Source organism: Sus scrofa, chromosome 3, assembly GCF_054392235.1.
Source record: "Sus scrofa isolate SSC_HxYL_T2T_F1_AM1 chromosome 3, Sscrofa_HxYL_maternal_Yorkshire_Landrace_v2.0, whole genome shotgun sequence".
NCBI classification, from domain to species: Eukaryota; Metazoa; Chordata; class Mammalia; order Artiodactyla; family Suidae; genus Sus; species Sus scrofa.
Genome location: NC_139385.1, coordinates 138,008,730 through 138,025,228, shown reverse-complemented (window position 1 = coordinate 138,025,228; position 16,499 = coordinate 138,008,730). Strand labels below are relative to the sequence as shown.

General features: G+C 59.9%; 1 protein-coding gene across 19 annotated transcripts in view; it reads left to right on the top strand.

Annotated features, from left to right (window-relative positions):
* The window catches only part of ATP6V1C2 (ATPase H+ transporting V1 subunit C2), a 50,390-nt gene extending 34,050 nt beyond the window's left edge, over nucleotides 1–16,340 (top strand). For 14 of the 19 annotated variants that reach the window (XM_085019971.1, XM_085019970.1, XM_021087845.2 and 11 more), the window contains 10 exons: nucleotides 537–631; nucleotides 5,035–5,126; nucleotides 6,451–6,549; nucleotides 7,409–7,477; nucleotides 9,705–9,797; nucleotides 9,909–10,002; nucleotides 12,337–12,474; nucleotides 13,281–13,378; nucleotides 15,696–15,828; nucleotides 16,068–16,340. In XM_085019971.1, the coding sequence (XP_084876097.1) occupies nucleotides 537–631; nucleotides 5,035–5,126; nucleotides 6,451–6,549; nucleotides 7,409–7,477; nucleotides 9,705–9,797; nucleotides 9,909–10,002; nucleotides 12,337–12,474; nucleotides 13,281–13,378; nucleotides 15,696–15,828; nucleotides 16,068–16,157 (1,001 nt within the window). In that variant the 3' untranslated portion in view covers nucleotides 16,158–16,340. Of the gene's footprint in view, nucleotides 1–536; nucleotides 632–5,034; nucleotides 5,127–6,450; nucleotides 6,550–7,408; nucleotides 7,478–9,704; nucleotides 9,798–9,908; nucleotides 10,003–11,642; nucleotides 12,215–12,336; nucleotides 12,475–13,280; nucleotides 13,379–15,695; nucleotides 15,829–16,067 lie in introns of those variants that run through there. The other 5 variants (XM_085019976.1, XM_005655276.4, XM_085019975.1 and 2 more) reach the window with 2 other exon arrangements.
* The last annotated feature ends 159 nt before the right edge of the window (nucleotides 16,341–16,499 follow it).

Sequence of the window (16,499 nt, the reverse complement as noted above, 5' to 3'; positions counted from 1 at the left end):
TTCCTCTGACGTGGCGATAATGATGATGACAATACCCAACAGGGCTGGAGTGTAAATTAGATGAAACACTGCGGTGACCTGCCCAGTCTAAACCGCGGTTAGACGTCGGCTGAATCGGTCGTCATTAGTCGTCATCATTAGCATTTCAAAGACACCTCTGGCCTCCCGCAGGCGGGTTCCCCACCCTGAGCCCCAAGGCATTTCCAGCTTGTCTACGTGAATATCAAACTCGGCCCGAGCTGTCTGAGTTGGAGTGTGGGCACGGGGGAGCACCTGTTAGGGCGCCCCTGCACGGTGGCCGGCTTTTCCGAGGGTCTTGGGGACTGGCCGGGGTGCTGGCTGGTGGCTGGCTCAGCCCTCTGCTCCCACGGGACATGCCTGTGCTCCCAGGAGCCCCGGGTCGGGGAGTCCGTCCTTCTGTTGCTCTGAGTGCTTCCTTGCTTGAAGTGGGGATGCTTGGCCAAGGTGTGGCCGCCTGGGTCTCGGGACACGTGGGAAGACCGCTCGTCCGCTGAGACGTGCCCCTCTTCTTCCAGCTGACTTAACATCCTTCGTGACCCACTTCGAGTGGGACATGGCCAAGTATCCTGTCAAGCAGCCGCTGGTGAGCGTGGTGGACACTCTGGCAAAGGTAAGAGAGAGGCCCTTGCTCGGGGGACAAACTTCTGAGACTGGGGACATAAACAATCGACACGTGTTTGGACCCTGGAGAGGCAGGGAGGGTCTTTCCAGGAGATGGGACGCTGGGTGGGGTGCTTGCCTCATGACCTTGGGCGCGGTCCCTCCCCATTGGCCTCCGGCCAGCCCTGCCCGGCCCAGTGGGTCTGAGGTGTAGCCGTGCATGCCCCGGGCAAGGTCAGAGACCCCCAGGTCTCAGGGCAGCCCTGGGACCGGGCTGGTGACCACCTGCCCTCACTACACCTCTTCCAAGCCTGTTACTCGGCAGGACGGCTGCGTCTTCCAGGACCCTCTCCCCTGGCTGCTCTGAGCCCCCAGGGTTCTGACTCCAGACCCAGTCCCTGTTCACTCCCCGCCCCCCCTTTTTAGGGCCTCACCTGCGGCATATGGAGGTTCCCAGGCTAGGAGTCGAATTGGAGCTGTAGCCGCCAGCCTACACCACAGCCACAGCAATGCCAGAGCTGAGCTGTGTCTGTGACCTACATCACTGCTCACAGCAACACCGGATCCTTAACCCACTGAGCGAGGCCAGGGATCGAACCTACCACCTCACAGTTCCTAGTGGGATTCGTTTCCGATGTGCCACGATGGGAACTCCACAGTCGGGTCCTTAACCTGCTGAGCCACAGCGGGAACTCCACTGTGGTTCCCTTTGAAAGAAGCAGCCCCACCCTGATACCTCACCCCTCCCCGAAAGGTGATTGTTTACTTAGCCAAAACTGCTTGGGGGGGAGGGAAAGTTTGGCTTAGGAGCCCTAACTCCTGGGAGGTGTCCCACTACTGGTGGCAATAGCAGGGCCAGCGCCTGCTGCCCGTGGGGGTGCCATTTCTGAGCTGCGGCCTCCAGCTCCTGCTTCCGGAATAAAAGCTCCGAGGCAGATCCCTCTGGGGACATTGTGGGCGTCTTGCCACTTGTGGAGTCCTGCTGCTTTCCCCAAGGGTGGGCGCTGATGGGGATTCTGAAGTTGAGGCTGATGGTTTGTGAACACTGTCCCCTCTCCCTTCAAGATACGCCGGGCCCCTGAAATGCCAGCTCTCCTGGCTGGGTGGCTGGGCGCACATCTCGGCCAGCCCAGGAACAGAGCCTTTCTGTTGTCCCAGGGCAGCCGAGTCACCCAGGTGTGGCCAGGCGGGTTGGGCCAAGGAGAAGGGCCGCTGCGACCCAGCCCGTGCAGTCCCTCGGGTCCCCTGCCGGCAGGGCCCTGGGAATGCGGGGGAGCCCAGGTACGGCTCACTGGGCACCCCTTGCATCACAGAGGTCCCAGCTCCTCCTGGGACAATTGGGCAGTGATTCCAGAAGGCCCCGAGAGGAGGGACTCCCAGAGCACCTGTGCCAGGTGTGGCATCCAGGAGGGCGTTGCTCACCTCCACCCCCAACCTGGAGCACGTGGTGGCATGTGGGCCGGCTGCACCTGCCTGCACGTGCCAGGCCAGGCCGAGCCAGGCCAGGTGGTCAGGGCTGTGCTCTGCGTCCCCTGGGGACACCCGTGCCCCCCACGCCCCCGGCATGGCTGTTCTGAGGATGCAGGCAGTGATGAGGGCTCTGGAGCAGAGGGGGGAGCCGAGCAGTGGGAGAGGACAGAACCTGGTTTCTCTCCAGTCCGGGGACCCGGAGAGTGGCTTTGGCAGAAAGCAGGGTGGGAGAGGCGGGCAGTGGTTTGGAAGGCGGTGTCCGTGTGCCTGGAATGACCCCCATGGGACGGGAGGCTGCTGAGAGGTTGGGCGGCATCCTGCAGGCGATGAAGCATGACACTGCCATGGGATGCGGGTCCTGGTTGTCCTGTGTGGCTGGCACCGCTTCTGAGGAAGCCCAGGCCTGGCTCCAGCACCAGGAACCAGCTCTCTGAGGCCAGTGGGGCAGGGTATTGACCCCTCGCCCTGTCCCGCAGCAGGAGCGCTCAGTGACGCCCACGGCACTGGCTCAGGCCTGTTCCCCCAATGCGACGTCTGAGTCTGTTAACTAGAGACTTAACTAGTCTGAGGACTGCCCTTCACCAAATGTGACCTTAGCAGGTGTCCCCACCTGGGAGGTGCCCCTTGCTGATACGGCAGGGCTGGGCCTGGACCCTCGCAACAGCTGGGAATCAAGCCCACCTGCCTCCCTTAAGGCAGAGGTGCGAGGATGGGGGGGCGCTGTCTCCACGGGTGGGTCACGCTGTAGTTTCTAGAAGGCCCCCAAATCTCCTGGTGTAACATAGCAAGCGGTGTCTTGTCTCCACCACACGCATGTCCACGGTGGCCGCTGGGGGCCTGCTCCGTGCCGACCCCCTCGGGGCCCCGGCTGCTGGTGTCTGCACCTCCTGAAGCATCTCCGGGTGCTGTGCAGGGGGTGCGTGGGGTCTCAGGACTCAGGGATGGGACTGCCTGCCGGCCACGTGCCAGAAGGAGCAGGGCTGGGGGGTTTGGTTCTGGACACGTTCTCAAAGCACTGCCTGGGGCCGGCCGCTCTGCCGGGAATTGCAGCGATGGCCCGGACCCAGGCGGCCTTTGAGGGGCTCCATCTGGTGGAGGAAAGGACTTGCCTTTCTGGATGACCTGCTTCGTGGACTGTATTAGCTCCTGGTACTTCTGGGGCACTCGGCTCAGAGAGGTTCAGGAGCTGACACTACGTCACACAGCCAGAGTTGGGACCGGCTTTCGAATTCAGCCGAGTGGCTCCAAAGCCCTAGCTTCTTTCACTGTTTTTTCGGTTTCTAAACACCCCCTCTGTAGTTGTTCATTGGCTTGTGGTAAAATCAGAATAAGGACATGGTGGAATTTTTTACTTGTTGGATTTTTTTTTTTTGAAAAAATAGAAATTTTATTTTAAAAATCACGACCTGTGGCTTGTTCCCATGTCGATTTCCTAGGTACGGTATTATCCTGTTAGATGAGACGCTGGCAGTGGGTGGAGCGGGGTTGTGGGCCCTCTGTGCACTGCTTTTGTAATTTCCTCCAAATTTAAAGCAAGAGGGTTCTAAACATTAAAAAAAGTTATAAATCTTATTTTAAAAATCAAACATAATCAGGGAGTTCCCGCTGTGGTGCAGTGGTCTATGAACCTGACTTCAGCAGCTCGGATTGAGGCAGAGGCGCAGGTTCAATCCCCCGCCGGGTGCAGTGGGTTTGAAGGATCCAGTGTTGCTGCAGCTGAGGCTTGGATTCAATCCCTGGCCAGGCTGCACCCGTGGCCATTTAAAAAAAAAAAAAAAAAAGCATAATCAAAATGGAAAGATTAAAAACATTAAAGGCCTCCCCAGGCATCACCTACCACCCCCACTTCTGTTCCTTTTAATCTCCCTAAAGGTAGCCAGGGTTTAAACGTCCAAAGTGGCTCCTCCCAGCTATAGAAAGGACCAAGTGCAAGCCAGCAGGGAGGTGCCCCTGAACTTGGGGTTGAGGAGGGCACAGGGAGGAGATGAGCACGTCTCCCAGGAGTCCCAAGGACCAGCTTGCGGCCACTGTGTGTCATGGCACAGTGTTCCATGGCGTGGGTGCCGGGCGTTGAACCAGCTCTGTGGCTGTGGCCTCTGCTGTTGAAGAGTGAGCCCTGGGGACGGGGCCGGTGGGTCTGTAAAGCTTTCCCACAGCTCCATGTGTAAGAAGGACTCTGTGCCGAGCTGCTGGCTTCAGGGACCTCGAGACCGTCGTTGGCCGTGATGGTCGTAACCGCTGCTGGGTTTTGAGGGCATCCCTTGGGCTGGGCCTGGTGGGCATTTTCCTTTCACTGTTATCGCCCCTGGCAGGGCAGGTGGGGCCCCTGGGGCCAGGCGTCCGGAGAGACGGCCCTGCCTCTGGTTGTCTCGTTTCCCTGCCCACTGCAGGAGGGCATTGGAGACAGGCTCCTGAAACTTCCAGAATGTGGGAGGATTCTTCATGGCAGGTCGGGGACCTGCTTCCACACTGAAAAGAGCCTTCTTACCTTCTCAGGACAGGAAGGGGTTGCTGCGGGCGCAGCTGAGCCAGGACGCTGGGCCGTGGCCGGTGCCCGGGGAGGCCAGAGGCGGTCAGCACGAGCTGGCTTCCGGCAGAGCCTGCGAGCGGGTGGAAGGGGGGGCCGTGGGGGCCCTGACAGTTTGAGATGGGCTTGAGAGCAGGACAGGATTCAGCGGGCCGAGCCAACCTGGAAAAAGGCATTTATGTCTCGAGCCTCACATCTGCAAAAGGGGGGTATCGATCCCTTCCTGCCTCCCGGGAGCTCACTGTGGGCTCGCTGGGGACCAAAGGCTGGAAGACCTGGGAGAGCAGAGGAAACAAACCTAAGCCATCCTGGCAACGAGGCAGGAGGCAGGGCTCTTTCTTAAGTGCACCAGGAGCAAATTGGCAGCAATTTTTAAAAGTTTAACCACATCTTTAAATGCTTGCTTTTCCAAACAGCAACTGGCACAGATTGAGACGGACCTCAAGTCCCGAACCGCCGCCTACAACACTCTGAAGACAAACCTGGAGAATCTGGAGAAGAAATCCATGTGAGTGGGGGTGTTCCGCGCTCCTCCGGGCCTCGAGCCTGGCGGGGCAGGGCGGCGGCCCGGCTCGTGCTTTCAGATCACTGGGTGAGCCGGCGTCTGTGCCAGCCAGCCAGACACAGAGCAGCTGCCTGCTGGCCTGGGAGGAATGGGCGCATGAGAGGGAGGGAAGACGGGGGCCGCTCCCTGCCTGTGCCCAGAGAGGAACGCGATGCCAGAAGGTGTCTCCCTGTGTCTCCCAGCCTCTCTCAGCTCCTTGAGGTCCCCTGGGGTGTCCCCCACACTGGGCAGGAAGAGGCTGTGAGGGGGCGTGGACACAACAGTCCCCGAGATGGGGGGTTGGTATCCAGAGAAAAAGCCTAAACCCAGGGTCACGCTAGGACTGGCGTGAGCGGTAGTGAGCGCCATGTTGTGGGAGGTATGTAAGGAGAAGCCAGGTGAGCTCCTGCTAGGGAGGCTGGAGCGTGCTCCTGAACAGGGCTGCAGTGGCGTGCAGGGTCCTCCCCGTCTCCCCAGACTCTGGATCTGATTCTGCTGGCAGGGAAGGGAGCTTTGGGCAGAAAGCCTTCGTCGCGGCAGGCTGCAGAGCCTCTGTGGGACGGCTTTGTTTTTCCTCTCGGCTGCGGGGTGCAGTGGCCGGATGGGGGATCTCAGCTCCCAGACCCAGCTGAGGCCAAGGGCATGCGAGCTCTCTCCTGGGGACGCGACGAGCACTGATGGGTTCGTTTACCTCGTGGTCCGCGTGCTGACGCTGTGGGCCGTGTTTTGGCCCATTTGCTGATGCAACAGCCTGGATCGCTGTACTAAAAATACCATGACCTGGGCAAGCCCGGGTTCCACTGGACACCTACACAGCGACTTCAGGTGAATGTCCCCTGGCTGCTGGACCCGTAAGGCGTGTAAAGTGAGACGGAGCCTTCTCTGGGCCTGTCTCTGCCCAGCCTGGCCCAGGCGGCGTTGGGAGCTGGCCGCCGCGTTGCCACTTGAGTAACCAAAGCTGCCTGCCACCAGCGAGCCCCTCCCAACAGCGGGCCGCTTGTGTCGGGGCAGCACCGGTGACCGAGGTGTCAGATTCAGCGCCGGTGGCTGGTGGTAGCATCTGAGGCCGCCCAGACGCAGAGCTGGGGGCTGGGGAGGGGAGCCCTTGGCTCAGGGCCCCCGCCCCTCCCTGGGGAGCATCCTGAACCTTCCCGTCTCCTGCTGCCCCCGCGGTCCCAGCACCTGCGTGCCGTGGGTGTGCCAGGGGTCCGCGCCTCCCGTGGGCCCAGGCCCCGCGGCCCCCGTGTGCCTTTCTGCTGATCACACCCTTTGTCCCACGTGGATTCAGGGGAAACCTCTTCACTCGGACGCTGAGCGACATTGTGAGCAAAGACGACTTCGTGTTGGATTCGGAGTATCTGATCACACTGCTGGTCATTGTCCCCAAGTAAGCGGGCCAGGAAGGGTGGCGGTTTGGGTTCTCAGCCTGGGTTGGTGATCGCAGGAGGAAACTCACCCTGCCCAGCCCAGAGGAAGCAGGGGGATCAGGGCCGTGAATGGTAGCTACGGGGGTAATGGAGGCAGGTGACAGTGCTGGTGGCAGTCATAGGGACAGAAGCAGCCATTTTTGAGCATCCGCGGTGTGCCAGATGCCAGAGCTCAACAAGCCTGGGGTCGGGGGGCTGTTATTATTCCCTTGTCCAGAGTCCAGAGAGGCCCGTGGGCGTGCCCATGGTCACCCAGGTATCTCTGGCTGCGTCCTCCCTGCAGGCCCCTCGTGGTGCCTGGGGTCTCATGGGGAGGCTGGGCCTGGGATGGGGGTGGGGGAGGCCCCAGGGTCCTTGCAGAGCCTCGGGGGATGCTTGGGACTCTCTGGTCCCCAGTCCTGCTCCCCTCCGTCCCTCAGGAAAAGATACGTGCCACTTATGCCCCCCCCCCTTTTTTTCCTTTTACAGCCACACCCAAGGCACATGGAAGTTGCCAGGGTAAGGGTCCAATCGGAGCCACATCTGCGACTTACACTGCAGCCACAGCAACACTGGATCCTTAACCCACTGATTAAGGCCAGGGATCGAACTCGCATCCTCATGGACACTATGTCGGGTTCTTAACCATATGAGCCACAATGGGAACTCTGCTGCTTCCCCTTTTTTGGCTGCAACATGTAGAAGTTCCTGGGCCAGGGATCAAACCCATGCCACAGCAGCAACCCAGGCTGTTGCAGTGACAGTGTCAGATCCCTAACCCACCGTGCCACAGGAAACTCTCTCATGGATGCCCACAACCTTGATTCTCTACTCTTGCAGACCGAGCTACTCACAATGGCAAAAAACCTACGAATCCCTCTCGGACATGGTGGTCCCTCGGTCAACCAAGTAAGTAAGACCCCAGGGCCTGGGGTTGAGGTGCACATGTGTGGGTGCTTCAGGGCGCCTGACCGCTAAACATGCCTCCAGAGTCCTCAGCCCTCCTCCCTTGTGCCTCGGCCTGGAGTTCCTTCACTGCCACACCTTCAGGCACGTGCCAGCCTCCTTCCAGCTTTAAGAAATCTGCTCCCCTGCCCCCTCCTCCAGGAAGCCCCCGCAGACTACCTTCTGGCTCTCGGTGCGTGCAGGGCCTGTGCTGAGCTCTGCTGTCCATTCTCAGCCTTGACCCCCGTGAGGGTCAAGTAAAGGCTGGGCTGTGATGGTCGCAGAGCTCCAGCAGGGGACGAAAAGAGTCCTAGCATGTGGCCTGCTGGGGCCAGAGCAGGAGCGGCCAGTGACGGTTGGGAGAGTGACAGCAGAAGAGATAAAGGAGCCAGTTGAAGCCTTGCTGGGGAACCCAACGATTTCGAGGTGCAGGCAGGGGGAACCCTCAGCCTGTGATGTTACATGTAAGACAAGTTGCAGCTAGGAACACACAGCACGAAGCCATTTCCTTAAGATCTAAAAGTGGGAAACGAGAGTTCCCGCTGTGGCTCAGCAGGTTAGGAACTTGACCAATATCCATGAGGATGCAGGTTTAATCCCTGGCCTCGCTCCATGGCTTAAGGATCCTGTGTTGCCACGAGCTGCGGTGTAGGTCGCAGACACGGCTCAGATCTGGCCTTGCGGTGGCTGTGGTGTAGGCCGGCAGCTCTAGTTCTCATTGGACCGCTAGCCTGGGAACCTCCATATGCAGCACCTGTGGCCCTAAAAAGAAGAAAAAAGAAGAGTGCGAAGCTAAGCTGCATGTGACTTGAGAAAGGCAGGCGCACAGAATTACGGGGTGTTTGAGATTGAGAAACTGCCAAACTTAGCACGGCAGTGCCCTCAGGGCGGAAGCAGCTGGGGAGGGCAGTTGAGGCATCTACCGTATGAAAATTGTTTTACGTCTCACCCAGGCTGGGGGGGGGCACATGGGCATTGGTGATTCTCTAGGCCTTTTCCTGAGTCTCAAAGATCTTGGCACTTTAAATGATCTCACAGTGAGTCTCGGGCCACCGTGCTGTTTGTCCGCCTCCAGCACGTGGAGCTCAGCCTGAGGGCAACCCTGCCCACTCCCAGCCCAGCTTGAAGGTGTCTGGCCTGGGGCACCTGCCGCAAGGCTGTGTCTCCCAGGGTCACAGCCTCAGAGATAGCAATCAGGGCTGAAGTGAGGGGTGCCGGGAGCAGGACAGTCACAGCCTGTGACTGGGGAGCTGGAGCAGTGAGCCAGCGGGGGCAGCCGAATCTGCGGAGGAGAAGGGCACACCAGCAGAGGAGCTGGCCCTCAAAGCTGGCCTGCTTGGCAGGTGCGTTCCCGGCTCTCCGGTGCTGGCTCTCCACAGCCAAGTGCTGGAAACCCCTGTCCAGAGAGGCTTGTGCAGGAAGTGGCTTGGCTTCTCAGACTAGAACCCCCTGGCCCTTCATGATTAGAGGGCATCTGAGAGTCTGCAGAGATTATTCTGGAAAGGTGTCTGGAGCCTGGGCTCAGCAGCCCCTATAGGTGTGGGCTCTGAGAAGCAGGAAAGGTGACCTGGCCGCCATGCCCACGAGCCCCTGGCCGGCAGGACCCAAAGACGCTTAGACGGGTGGCCCCATATCAGGATGGCAGCCAGGGTGGTCCTGCATCAAGGTGGTCCCGGGAGGACGTGGCTAGTTAAACATGGTGACCTTGAACGTGAGTTGCCCATCGTGGGAGGGCTTCCACCAGCGGGACCCCTGCCCGGCCTCATCACGAGCTCAGCATATCAGAGGCGGGGCGCCCTGCTCCGCCCACGACGCAATGAAGATCCGGGAGCTGCTTGCTCTGGGCCTTTCCCGACCGGGAGCCAGACCCCAGATCTGGGCACGTCTTCAGTTTTTCCTCACCTCGGGGGTCTGCGCTTAGATCCCCTGCAGGCCCCTGAGCCCAGAGGGTGCGTGGGAGGAACAGGAGACGGGAAAGGGGGACGCAGGCCGCCAACACCACACAGCCGGGAGTTAGGAAATGGGAAGAAGGGCGGATGCCCGGCCTCGGCCCTGCTGGGGCCCCAGCACCCGGGCCACCAGGCGGATGGGACGCGGGCTCCCCGCTGCAGCCCCGGGTGAAAACAGGCTCCTCCTGGCCCCGCTCCGGGGCCTGGTGGTGCATCCGCTGGACAAACGCTTCTCCCCGCAGACTGATTGCGGAGGACAACGAGGGCGGCCTCTTCACCGTGACTCTGTTTCGAAAAGTGATTGATGATTTCAAAACCAAAGCCAAAGAGAACAAGTAAGGGCCGGCCTGGCTGGGTCTCTCCGGGCTGGGCTGGTCTCCACCCCAGGGGGTCTCTGCTCCGACTGGAAGCTTCTGAGCCAAAGCCTCCCCTTTGTGTCTCTTAAGATTCACTGTCCGTGAATTTTACTATGACGAAAACGAAGTTAAAAGGGAGAGAGAAGAGATGACGAGATTGCTGTCGGATAAGAAGCAACAATATGTGAGTATCGGGTTCGGGCTGGGAGGATTTGCACACAAGGTGTGTGTGTGGGGGTCTCCCACCTGCACCAACGGGCCCTTCCTGCCTGGTCCCCACCTCCCCGCCCCCGCTGTCCCCACCTCCAGGAATACGTGTGCTCCTGGGGCTGCCAGAGCAGGGTCTGGGGGAGGGTGACAAGCACCGGTAACGGAGAGGCAACACCTGAGCCAAGAGCCAGCGCCAGGCACCTGCTGGATGGGCGAGATGCCCCTGAGCCCGGCTCTGCCCTCCAGCGGGGCACTGAGCTCACTCTGGGGGTGAGGAGGTGAGGCTCTGAGAGGGGAAGGAGCCCTGGCCCCGGGAGAGGACCTCGCCTGTCCCCTGAGGTGGCAGGAGTACCTGCTGCGAGTAGGCAGGGCGGCCACCTTGGAGAGAGCGGCCAGGAGTCGCCTCATCGGTGTGATTCCCAGGCGTGATGTGACATCCCCTGTCACCAGCGCCTGTGTTGACCTCCCCTAGGCTTTCAGCCGAGAGCGGGGGCTTTTCCTAGAGTCTCCCGACCACAGCCGCTCACAGCCTCTCGCAGGCGTGGGGGCAGCGGGGCTCAAGAGGGAGCCAAGCAGGACTTCCTTTTTGGAACGTGAGCCGTGTAGCCCTGACTCTGTGAAATGGGCACGTTCCGGACCTGGCGTCCTCCAGCTCGGAGCGGGGCTCGGCCACGTGGTCCCGTCTGGGCGGGATGTTTTCAGGTCCCCTCCCTGCCAGCCGCACTGGAAAGGGGTTTCAGAGCTTCCAGTTCGACCTCCGGGGTGTAGCAAGGCAGGGCAGGCGGAGGAAGCCGGCGTGTGAGCACGAGGCTGGGAGCGGGGGTTTGGATGAAAAGCAAGGGTTCCCGGGGGGCCGAGGGTTTGCCACGGGTCTGGTGCGACCTCGGGCGGGGGGATTCTGCACGTCCCGCCTGACCTCTCTGGGTCGGGGGCCTTTGCACAGGACTCCAGAGAAGTCACCCCCTCAGGCGTGGGAACCAGCGGGGCGCGGGGGGAGCTGAAATGGGGTCCTCGGAGGCGCGCCCCCCTTTGAGGAGGCAGCGGGAACTGATCATATAAAGGTGCCTGTGGGGGATTTCAGCCCTCCTTCTCGCCAGCAGAAAGGCACACGTGTACACACACACACACACACACACACACACGTGTGGACACGCATGTGCACAGCAAGGGAACATATACTTAGATCCACAACCTGTGGGGCTCAGGCTGAGGCTCCGGGGCCTGGCACCCCCCCTCCTGAGTTTACCAAGGGCGGGAGCCCCTCGCCTGAGGCTGGCTGGACGCCCCTGGCCAGGAGGGATGCTCAACAAGAGCGGAGACCCGGAGGCTCTCCTCCCTCACCTCTGTTCACCCCGCACCAACAGCCCAGGAATGTTCCAGCCTCCTCTTCCGCTGCGCTTTCCCCCCCATGCTTGGTCCCAGCCCGCGCTGCCCTCATGTCTCTGGAGGGGGCCAGAGAGTGGCCGCTTCCACAAGCGTCCAGGGCGGGCCTTTGGCACCACCTCCGAGCTGGCCGCCGGCACAGACCCCCTGGGGATCGAGGTGACAGACCTGAGCCTGCCGCCCGCGCCTGGGTCTCAGGTTGCCCACTGGCGCTCTTTCCCTGTGGTGTAGACTTCCACACTGCTGGCTGCCCTGGGGACCCTGCCCGGCCTCCGTGGAGGGGCAGTGGGGCTCTGAAGGAGACACTAACTCGGAAACCGGTCTTTGCAAGGCTCCTGTGGTGCACGGGCGAGCAGGGCCCAGCTGGGACAGCGAAGACTCTCTTTCCCCTTTGCCCTTGTGGAGGTGGTAGGACCAGTGCCCTGCGTCCCTTTGTTACTTGGCAACCAGAGCAGACGAGCTAGGTCCCGGCTTTCAGTTGCCTTTGAGAATCCCAGGATGGGATTCTCCCGTGCTTTGCAGGGACAGATGATGAAGGCGGCATGTCCCCACGGCACAGCTGACCGGTGCACTGTGGGCCGGGCGTGGGGGTGACACGGCCGACAGTCTGGCTGGTGGGGCTGGGTCCACGGATGCCTCCCGGCCTACGTCTGCCAAGGCGGGGGCGCTCCTGGCCGAGGCCAGGCCAGGCCAGGCCAGGGAGGGGCTGTGGGCTCTGCCCTGGAACCCGGAACCCGAGGACTTTAACACCTGTCTCCCCTGGGGCCACTGGCTTCATCACACCTCCGGCCCGTGTGGCACCCAAGTCCCGAGGGCCGGTGGTCCCGAGCCAGCCCTCACGGGCTTTGCAGGCTGTGAACTCAATTTCTGTTTGTTTGTGCTGCGCGTTTGCTGAAAGATTAATAAATCATTTCTGTGCCTTTAGCAAACTTCCTGTGTTGCTCTTAAAAAGGGATCCTCCACCTTCCCGGACCACAGGGTCAAGGTAACCCCGCTAGGTAACCCCGATAGGCCCGCTGCGGGGCAGACGGACAGAGAGAGAGAGAGTGAGGGCGAGGGTGAGGTAAGCAACCCCCCCGGGAGCCCCGGGTCCCTGGCTGCATGTCCTCGCCCGCACAGGCAGCTTTGGAGAAAGCCAATCTCGCATTTCCTGTTATCTCGTGTGGCTTTTGAGGTCTTAAATTTCAGGACCCCAGAATCACGCCTTCCTCCTTCTAAGCCGCAGGGGCCTCTTTGGAGCGGGCCTCCCCTCCTCCCCCAGCAATGATTGGTGCTTGCTGGTCAGGCTGCCTTTGTCCTGGCTGGAGGTGGCTGGGGCTGGTGATGGGGCAGGTCCTGGCTTGGGGGGCGGTGGTGGGTGCCCTGGCTGGACCCACCCCTGACCTTTGTGGGCAGTTGGAGGCCACGAGGGGGCAGCTCAGAGCCTCTGCTCCAAGACTCTGAGCATCCCCAGAGGACCAGCCACACCAGCAGTAGTGACAGCTGCTGTGACCCTGAGGGGCTGTGGCCACATGAAGGGGGGCTGTGACAATCCCCCTGGCAACTGGTGGATGACGGCAGGACTTGGGGTGGAGCCTTCCAGAAGGGGGCTCCTTGGCAGCGCAGTGCCCCACAGCCTGCTAGCTGCCTGCTGAAAGCCCGGAGGTCAGGGGCTGCCTAGCCCCTCAGCCCGGTCGGTGGTGGCCCCATGCGTGTGAGAACTCGGGTCTGGGCCCCTGCCCTGGCCTTGCCCAGCCAACTCGCTGCTTCTGCTGGTCCCTGGGCGTTTCTTCTCGGCTCAGGGCTCCCTCTGTCAAAACCCGCATCCTTTGGTGGCCTGGCCTGGGGCAGAATGGCCAGAAAGGGTCACCTGCTCTCCTGTCCCTGCAGGGCCCTCTGCTCCGGTGGCTCAAGGTGAATTTCAGCGAAGCCTTTATCGCCTGGATCCACATCAAGGGCCTGAGAGTGTTTGTGGAGTCTGTGCTCAGGTGTGTGGAGGAGATGCCCTCCCCGGGCTCTCCTGCTGTTGGGGGGTGGGAGGACCCCGCGCTGGGCCACCCTGGCTCTGTCCCCACCTTCCCACCCCTCCAGCCTCTTCTAGGACACCTCTGGCTCTCCTGCCCTCTTCTTCTGCAGCTCCTGGCTCTTGGCAACAGGCTTAGGGGTTTCTGAGTCAAATGCCCCTTCCTCGGCCCTGAGGCCCCCGCTGTCCAGTGCTGTCCCTTTCCTGCCATGGGGCTGGTGTCCTGCTCCCCTCACCCCTCTGTGCAGCCAGCCAGGGCCCAGGGGCCCCTGGAAGAAACACCAGCACCGTCTCTGTCCTTGACCTTTAAGGCCCAATCGCCAAGGCCGCAGGAAAAACTAAAACCCCAACCAAACAGAACCATCATCACCAAACTTATTCTACCTTTTCTTTCCTCCTTCTCTTCCTTCCTTCCTTCCTTCTACAAACGCAAAATAGGTTCACTATATTTGGAAATTTTAGAAACTATGGATAAGCATAAAGAATGAAAAAAATCACCTGCAGTTTTAACACCAAGAGAAAAGGCTACTAACTTGCTGGTGTTTAGCATCCTTCCTAGGCTTTGTTGTTTTTGTTTTTGTTTTTTTTTTTTTAATTTTTAGAATTTATTCTCTTTTTACGGCTGCACCTGAGGTAGATAGAATTTCCTACGCCACAGCCACAGCAATGCAGGATCCAAGTCACATCTGTGGCCTACACTGCAGCAACACCAGCTTCTTAATCCACTGAATGAAGAGGCCAGGGATTGAATCCCCAAGGATGCTATGTTGGATTCTTAACTCCTTGAGCCACAACGGGAACTCCTGGTTTGGTTTTGTTAATTTGTAGATATGCATAATTTTGACAAAAACAGACTCGGAATATTTGTTGAAGCCTGCTTTCTGTGTTTGAACACGTCCTGTGTTTTGAACTCGGGGGCTCTTGGCAGCACCGCACACTGGCTGCCCCCTTCTGCCAGAGCTTGGCCTGCTCTGGCCTGCGAGCCCCAGCGCCCCTCGGCTCTAGGCACCTCACCCTTCCCCCCCAGCCCCGGGGGTGTCCTCAGGCCCCCTCCCACCACCCACCCGCCCGACCGCCCTGCTCTCCTGCCCCAGCTTCCGTGTCTCCCTACCATAGTCACACACAGGGAGGTCTCCGGCTAGGGGTCGAGTTGGAGGTGCAGCTGCCTGTCTATACCACAGCCACAGCAACGCTAGATCTGAGCCTCGTCTGTGACCTACACCACAGTGGGTCCTTAACCCACTTAGCGGAGCCAGGGATCAAACCTGCATCTTCATGGATACCAGCTGGCTTTGTTACCGATGGGCCACAGTGGGAGCTCCGCCCCTGCCCTTCATTCCCGACAGGCCTCACCTGGCTCCCTGGCCCCCCTCTCCTCGCAGTCCCCTGCTCCCTATCTGCCTCCTGCCAGCGGCCTCTGGTCCCTCCTCAAACCTCAGGGCTGCCTGGACGCCCCTGCGCCCTCATGCTCACGTCCCTTCCCTCCCCCCACCCCGCGCCTGCATCCCGCCCCCCCACCCCACTTGTTGCCAAGGGCAACACCCCCTTCCTTGGTCCTCACCTCCAGCTCATCCTCCATGTGGCTGCCAGTGTGCTTTTGTGCAAACACAGACCAGGTCTGCCTGAGGCGCCCATCCTCTCGCCATCATCGCAGACACCTGCGATGGCGAGGACTGTGCCACTGGGCTGGAAGGCACGGGTCAGGTAACCCGGAGTGGGGTTCCCCTGTGGCACAGCGCAGATGAACCCAACTAGTATCCACGAGGATGCGGGTTCGATCCCTGGCCTCGATCAGCGGGTTAAGGATCCGGCAGTGCCATGAGCTGTGGTGTAGGCTGGCAGCTGTGGCTCCAATTTGACCCCTAGCCCGGGAACCTCCCTATGCCACGGGTGCGGCCCAAAAAAAGCAGAAATAAAAAAACAAAAAATCTTGATCCACCAGATTTGTGTGGTGTTTGCATTGTCCTTTTAATGGAGAAAAATGACTCGCTTTGGAGGCAGACTCTTAGTCCCACGGCCTCCCTCTGAGCCCCACACACACCTGGGAAGACCTCTTGGCCTCGTGGTCAAAAGGTGGCACTATGAGCAGTGGGTTGGCACGTTCTAAAGACTTGTCCACACAGGGAGATCCAGTCATTTGTCTCGCTTCTGATATTCCTCTCAACTAAGTTTTCCTTTCCTAGGCTATGACTGCTCGGGAAATGCTTTGTCATTCTTCCTAGAATTTACTCCTAGGTTACTTTGCCCGTATTTGCGGTAACTCCTCCGCACACTTTGAACAGGTATGGACTGCCGGTGAACTTCCAGGCAGTTCTCCTGCAGCCTCATAAGAAGTCATCCACCAAACGTCTAAGAGAGGTTCTGAACTCCGTCTTCAGACACCTGGATCAGGTCGCAGCTGCGAGTATACTGGATGTGAGTATCTCATTCAGAAAAAGCTGCCTTTTGCGGCAGGGCCGAGCTCTCCACGTGGGAGCTGCTTTCCAAAAATGGTACCGGCCAGGCTGTTAGGAGAACCTACGCGTCACGAGTGCTGCACGTTTCAGCAAGGGGGTGTGTCTGAATGGGGGGTGGAGGGGAGCAGAAAGTACCAGAAAGGTTAAGCCGGGAAACGGGCTTAGGCAGGTGGCTCAGGCCCGTGCCCTCTGTCGCAGGCGTCCGTGGAGATCCCTGGCTTGCAGCTCAGCAACCAAGACTACTTTCCTTACGTCTATTTCCACATCGACCTGAGCCTCTTCGACTAGGACTGCGACGAGCTGGCACCGCTACCCCCGCACCTTCCCGCGGTCCCCGGGCGCCTCCTTCCTTCTGCCAGAGAACAGTCTAAGCAGCCTACAGAACTGAGATGTGGAGAGAAACTGCTCACGAAAATCAGTTACAGTCGTATTTATTTTTTTTAAGTTAACAATAAAGAGGTGTTCTCAGTCCTTTGAGTTGTCTCGTCACTTAAGAGTCTAACGTAATTCAAACCTTCGAGTTCCTGAATGTTTTGCACAAATGGGGACTTCCTAGAAATCGGTTACGTGCTGCTGAATCTCACACCTTCGTGGACATGTCACGAGGGTCTAGGAGCAACGTGAAAAGCC